Source organism: Boleophthalmus pectinirostris, unplaced genomic scaffold (assembly GCF_026225935.1).
Source record: "Boleophthalmus pectinirostris isolate CB_2022bp ecotype Guang Dong unplaced genomic scaffold, ASM2622593v1 HiC_scaffold_3, whole genome shotgun sequence".
Lineage (NCBI taxonomy): Eukaryota > Metazoa > Chordata > Actinopteri > Gobiiformes > Gobiidae > Boleophthalmus > Boleophthalmus pectinirostris.
Genome location: NW_026571299.1, coordinates 6,657,614 through 6,664,266, shown reverse-complemented (window position 1 = coordinate 6,664,266; position 6,653 = coordinate 6,657,614). Strand labels below are relative to the sequence as shown.

Here is a 6,653-nt window from a genome sequence, read left to right as displayed (position 1 = left end):
TTTATAAATTCAGTCAGAACACAGCACTCAAACTGTTATGATACTAACACTGTATGTTTTGTATTGTATCGCCAGAATTTGAGCTCTGCAGAACTGAAGGTGCTTGTTGAAAAGCTCTCTCAAAATGTTACTTCTCTTCAAAAAGAAGTTCATAATTCAGCTTCTACCATCTTGTCAGTTGTTGACATTCTTAAAGTGACCTCTGCCGTCATCACTGAGGTCACGGCTCCAATCATGGAGGTGCTGATGTCTGGTTTGAGTAGATATTACATAAAATATCATTACATTTAAACAGTATCACTGATGCTCCTCTTTTGTCTGTAGAATGTTCTGAAGACAGTGGATGTCCTTGTTTCTGAGGAGGCATTTGGCTCCTGGCACTCTCTGTCTCCAAACAGCAGCTTCAATGCCACCTCCAACCTCCTGAGGGCACTGGAGGATCTGTCAGCATCTTTAGAAGGAGAGATCTCCATCTCCACTCCACACATACAGCTGAAAAAAAGCAGCTTCAACGGATCTTACACAGAAGACCTGAGCCCCACTGTTTCTATTGAGATCCCAGGCACACAGAGAGATCCCAGACAGACAGGTGCCTTCATCACCACCATGACCTTCTCCACACTGGGCGCTCTGACGCCCTCCCCTGTCCTCCCATACTCAGACAACGGTACCATCAACACAGACGTGGTCCTGGTCACAGTTCCCCAGCTGCAGATCCGTGAAGTGCATGTGAGGTTCAAGATGAAGACCTTTTCCACAAGCCAACACCTCTGTGTTCTCTGGAAACATGATCTGAGGGGAGGAGTGGGGAGTTGGCACTATAAGATATGTTACACTAATCAAATGAATGAAACTGTGGTTTGTAACTGCAGTCGTCCCGGTGCTTTCTCAGTTCTTAACACTCATACTCCTATGTGTAATTATGTGAATGAATCTTATTATTTTGGAGCTGTAGTAAATGTATTCTGCATCCTGATATGCCTCCTAGTGGAGGGATGTTTTTGGAAATCCATACGTGCGAACACCACCTGTCTGATGAGACATGTGACCATCATAAACATGGCCATCTGCGAGCTGTTGGAAGACGGCATCTTCGCCCTTTCATTTCACAAACCTGACATCTTTTTAACCTCTTGGAAATGTTCTTACTTAGTGTATTTCTGGCACTTTTTTTGTGTTTCCCTTCTCTCCTGGATGCTCGTCTCGAGCCTGCTTCTTTTCTGCAAAACTTCCTTGACCGTCCCCAACATGTCCAATGTTAAAATGCTCACCATTGGTTTTGCTGTGGGGTATGGAGTTCCACTGCTGTTAGCCACGTTCACAATAGCCACCACAGCACCACAAGGGGAATATGTGATTGTCAATTTTTACGATTTGTGTTTACCAAATTTCTGTAATGAAATGACTCTTCTTTCCTTTTTGTCGTACCAGTGATGACCATAGTGCTGGCCAACCTAGTGCTGCTCAGTGTGGTTCTGTACAGGCTGGTCCGCAGTAGCAGAATAGTTAACAGGGAGGCAAATGGCAAGCTGCTGATGCGGCTGGTCTTTCTGCTCGTTTTCTTCCTGTTGTTTTGCCTGACTAATGGACTTCGAGTGGGAGCAATCCGTGGCGCTATGGGCTCTGGAATCTACTACGCCTTTGGTGTCTTCAATTCTCTTAAGGTGTGTAGATAATACTTACAGACGCCTATGTGGGTTCCCTGGTGAACAGGTCCACACTGTAATACATCCAGGGGCGGACTACAACCACAAACGACCCTGGACTTTTCCCCCACAAACTGTGCAAATCGGCCCACAGGCAGACGGTCACTCTGGACATTTCCAGTCCGCCCCTGAATACATTGTATTCTAGTATTTCAAAGTACACTTTTCTGGTGAGGAGTAAAACCATTTGAATCTCTCAAGAAAAACATACACATGTCTCAGTCACCTTAAAAGTACTGATCTTGCAATTCTTCAGTTACTATCTTCAGTTACTTCCAACATATTTGAAGAATACATACTTTTGCTACGTTCAGACTGGTGTGGAAATAGGGTCAAACGCTTCTATTCAGAGGTTTTGCATTTTGGGACAGATGTTTGAAAATACACTGATGAAATGCAAAGATTACATGTGAAACAGACTCGTTTGACACACAGAAGTACAGTTAGTGTGGTCGCCTCTCCACAGATTTGATCTTTGACCTGGCCTTTGTGCCACCTGCTTGTCTCCATGGATGTTTTATGCCAAATGATGGAGCAATGTTACAAAATAAATACATCAATCAAAAAGTATAGAAAGGAGGTAATCCGTGTGACCACAAACCAATGACCAGTGACAAAACCCTGCTGTAAGTAGGTTTGGAACAATCCTCGTGAAATATTTAGTAACAAACTATAACACGTGTTGATGAAACACAACAATGATGTAAAGCGATTTAGTAGAAACAAGTCCTTTTGTTCCCAAGAGCCACAGTGTAAATCTTTATTAATGGAATGATGGTGACGTGATGTGTGCAGTCTCTTTCTGTAGTAAACACACACATTCTTTTTTCTAGGGATTGTGGATTCTAGTGTTTGGACCGCTCTACGATTCTAAGGTTTGTTAAAGACTTCTGCAGATTTTCTTTATTAAATGGCCTGTACCTAAATTTCAAACTAGACAGAAAAGACAAAAAGCATCTCAAAAAGCATCAATACATGCATCCTGAATTTCAGACTTCCGGTCATTGCGCAGTGCATACTGGGAAGGATCCTCCAATAAAGTGAGCATCGAACCGCCATGTTTGGTTTCCCAGTGGGATGCATCTATTGACAAAGTCGATCTTTTCAAGTCTTTTGAACCATAGCGCTTTTGTTTTTGGTTCTGATATTGTCATATTTTAGTTATGGGATTCGGACATCGTAATTGTGTGGTTGTTGGATGTTCTAACAGTGGAAAATGGCTCGAGAAATGTGTTTGTGAACTCCATAAATGCAAAAGTGAATCAGATGTGTGTGTGACTGCAAACCTCCGTTCAAACTGTTTCTCTTCCCAGTGGAATTGAAAAATAGTGAAAGGTGAAGGCAATGGGCAGGATTGATCCACAGGAAGGAGGAAAAATGAAACCTTTGGCTGCCTAAATCATCACGAGTTTGCAGCGAACATTTTGTATGTCAAAGCAAAATCCCGATCCCTCGCTCAACCTTGGTTACGAATTTAAAAAGTCAACGCCAAAGTGAAAAGCACCAGCTGTTCACCAAGAAACACCTTCCACTGCAAAGAGACCAAGATGTGATGTTGCTGTAAAACCACAAGAACAAGAAAGTGCAGCTCAGTCTGTTTGTCTTCTGCACCTCTCACTTAACAAACGGGATTTTGCTTTGTTGGAGCTCCACATACAAAATGTTCGCTACAAACTTGGGATGATTTCTTATCTTTTTTGGTCCTTCCTGTGGATCTCACCTGCCCATCGCCTTCACCTTTCACTATTTTTCAATTCCGCTGTGAAGGGAAACAGTTTGAACAGAGGTTTGCAGTCACACACATCTGATTCCCTTTTGTATTTATGGAGTTCGCAAACTTCTGAAGCCCGTTTCTCAAGTTGTTTTCCGCTGTTGGGACATTCAACAACCACACAATTACGACGTCCGAATGCCAAAACTAAAATATGACAATATCAGAACCAGAAACAAAATGGTACAAAAGACTTGAAAAGATCGGCTTTGACAATAGACGCATCCCACTGGGAAAACAAACATGGCGGTTTGATGCTCACTTTTTCAGAAAATCCTTCCCAGTCTGAAATTCAGGATGCATGTATAGAAGTATAATTTCTCTGCATTTTGAACTAATTGATTTCAAAACCATAAATGCACCATGGCAGAGAATCAAGTGTCTGGGATAGTCTCAGGGAGTTGATTTCACAAGTTGTTTTTTTTTTTTTTTTTTTTTTGTCAATGTGTCAGATTGGGTGGTGTTTGCATGTTCTGCCTGTGCCTTAGTGGGTTTCTTTCAGACTATGCAGTTTCCCCCATCAACCCAGAACATGCAAACTAATTATAATCCTGCATCTAAGACTAGCAACATCATCTGAAGATTATTATTATGTTATTATATTTTACAATCCCAATGTATTTCTTGTTTAGCAGTTTTTACCACACAATACATGACTGTGAGCTTTTATCTGGACGAGAACACATTTTCTTTTCCTGTTTTTAAAGAATGACATCTTTTTTTCAACAGATACTTTTGATCATGTGCAAAAAATGTCGGAGAATTCCAGATCAGAAACAGTAAGTACATGATGTTATGCAGTGTTGGGAAGGTGACTTTTAAAATGTATTCCCCTACAGATTACAGATTACACACACCAAAATGTAGTTTGTAACGTAATCCATTAAATTACTTAAAGTGAGTAATGTAATCTGATTATTTTGGATTACTTGATTTGCTGTAGAGAAGCAAAGATGAGGATATCGTAACATAAGATGTTTTGTCTGAAAAAAGAAAATAAAAAGCCCAAATTTTACTGAACCAAATTAAAAATATTATTGATAGAAGAGGAGGAGACACGGTCTGCGCGGCATGGTTTAGTCCTGTTAAATCCTGTTTTAGTCCTGATTTAGACCTGGTTTAGTCCTGGTTTAGTCCTGGTTTAGATCTGGTTTAGACCTGGTTTAGATCTAGTTTAGACCTGGTTTAGTCCTGTTTTAGTCCTGGTTTAGACATGGTTTTAGTCCTGGTTTAGACCTGGTTTAGTTTCCGGCAATGAGTGGAATTACGGGGAAAAAAAAAAAAAAAGGCAGGGGAGGGGTGGGGGGTATAGCCCAAAACGCGAAAACAGGAAAATCCCACTGTGTAATCCATTTATTTCAACAAAGTAACTGTAATCCAATTACCACTCACTGAAACAGCAACTGTAACTGAATACAGTTACTCATAATTTGTACTCTGATTACATAACTCCAGTACATGTAATCTGTTACTCCCCAACACTGCTGTTATGACTCTGATATGTAAAATATTATGTCTTATTACCTTCTCCACCATCACTTTAGTTCTCAAGAACGTAGTAAAATAATGATCCAAACAGAAATCTATCAGAAATGATTAAGCTTAAATTCTTCTTTCTGTGCACATTATAGAGAGCCATGACTCAAAACTAAAGTTCACGCCACCCGGAGGATCAAGATGGGACTGCATTTTATTTACATTTGGAAAAAGTGGTACATTTTTGCAACGTTCTGATCATAAAGAGGGCGTATTTTACTTCCAGGGGATATTTAACTGTTAACATGTAATATATTTAGATCACCATGTTTGTTTTTCAGGTTTGTGAAGTTGTTGTGTACAGTTTTGCATCATGTTTTGTATATTTCTGGAGAATGGGTGATGTAGGCTTGTGGGCGGAGCGTTCCCAGAATCTTACAGCTAAATGCAAAGAGGGTTTTTATAAAGCCCAGTAAAGATCACTAGATTCAGGAATGTTTTTGTTTTTATTATCACATGGTAAAAGAATGAAATATGAATCAACACAACATTTATCTGCTCCACGCTCTGCCGGAGACTCAACTACAACATATTTACATTTTTGTGAGATGATATCTGGAAATTAGTGATGCGTGGGTCGGAAAACTCAATGAGAAGAAGTAAAGCCGGTGCAGGTGGGTCAGGTCCCATCATAGCAAGGTTTGGGTCGGGTCCCAATATTTGAACCCATTTCTTTGGTTTGGTTTTGGTGGGTCGGGTCTGACCTGTGCATCACTACTGGATATGCCGTGTGTCTTTTGTTTTACAGTAATTTTTCTTGTATTTATCAATGTTATTATTTGTTTGTGTGTGTGTGTGTGTGTGTGTGTGTTTTAATAAACTATTAAACTTTTCTGCTTGTCTCTGAGATCTTATTGCTTAGCCTGGAATGTTGCACTGTATGGCATTAACTGCATCTATAAAGCATTTATTTAATTACACGTCTGAGGGAGAAGTCTCAGGTCTTATCGTTCTTAAATCCAGTGACAGATTCAGAGGATCCGTTGGGTCACAGCCATAATCTGTAAAGTCCATGTCTGTATCAGTGGAGGAAGAACAGTTATATTTGGGATGTCTGGGTGATCTCTTACATCCTATAGTACAGTCCCATCAGAACCTGCATATCCAGTCTGGTCATCACTGGGTCATGTGACCTGACTCTATAATATGTCAGTGTTGAACTCTTTCCTCTGCACTTCTCCTGCTGTGGATCTGATGCTCTCCAGACACCAGTGAAAAAGTAAGTGTCCACTTAACTCACTGTTTTAGGACAGGTTCATGTTTTTCTGACTTGGTTTGGTGGATTAAACCTGAGCTAAATATTTACCACAGTTTTACATCAGTTATTGGAGAAACTACAGGCAAAACACATTTTACAGTTTTCTGTTTTATGATCAGTTTGGTCTCGTAGCATTTACGCTTTCATGTCTATTCTGCACTGAAAGATGTTTTAATATTTAATTTAACTCATTCGTTTCTTGGGCCATTGTAACTTCAAAGGGCGTTTTCTCAAAATGCATGTTTCTCCCCATGGGGACATAAGGGTCACCCCTTAAGTTAGTTAGGGTATTTATACCATATTTCCATTTGTGAAAACCTGGACACCTTACCAGGGGTGGAGCCTCGACATTGAGCTACTCTCACCTCACAACCTGTGCACA

General features: G+C 40.4%; 1 protein-coding gene and 1 long non-coding RNA gene across 2 annotated transcripts in view; both read left to right on the top strand.

Moving 5' to 3' along the window:
* Positions 1-1,434, top strand: part of LOC110166075 (adhesion G protein-coupled receptor F5-like) — a 19,932-nt gene extending 18,498 nt beyond the window's left edge. The window contains exons 6-7 of the mRNA XM_055160084.1: positions 76-240; positions 325-1,434. Of these exons, the coding sequence (XP_055016059.1) occupies positions 76-240; positions 325-1,434 (1,275 nt within the window). The remainder of the gene's footprint in view (positions 1-75; positions 241-324) is intronic.
* A 152-nt stretch (positions 1,435-1,586) lies between these two features.
* Positions 1,587-5,737, top strand: LOC129411067 (uncharacterized). The gene is made up of 4 exons (XR_008633131.1): positions 1,587-1,664; positions 2,540-2,581; positions 4,207-4,256; positions 5,109-5,737. It is a non-coding gene; the product is annotated as an uncharacterized LOC129411067 (long non-coding RNA).
* The last annotated feature ends 916 nt before the right edge of the window (positions 5,738-6,653 follow it).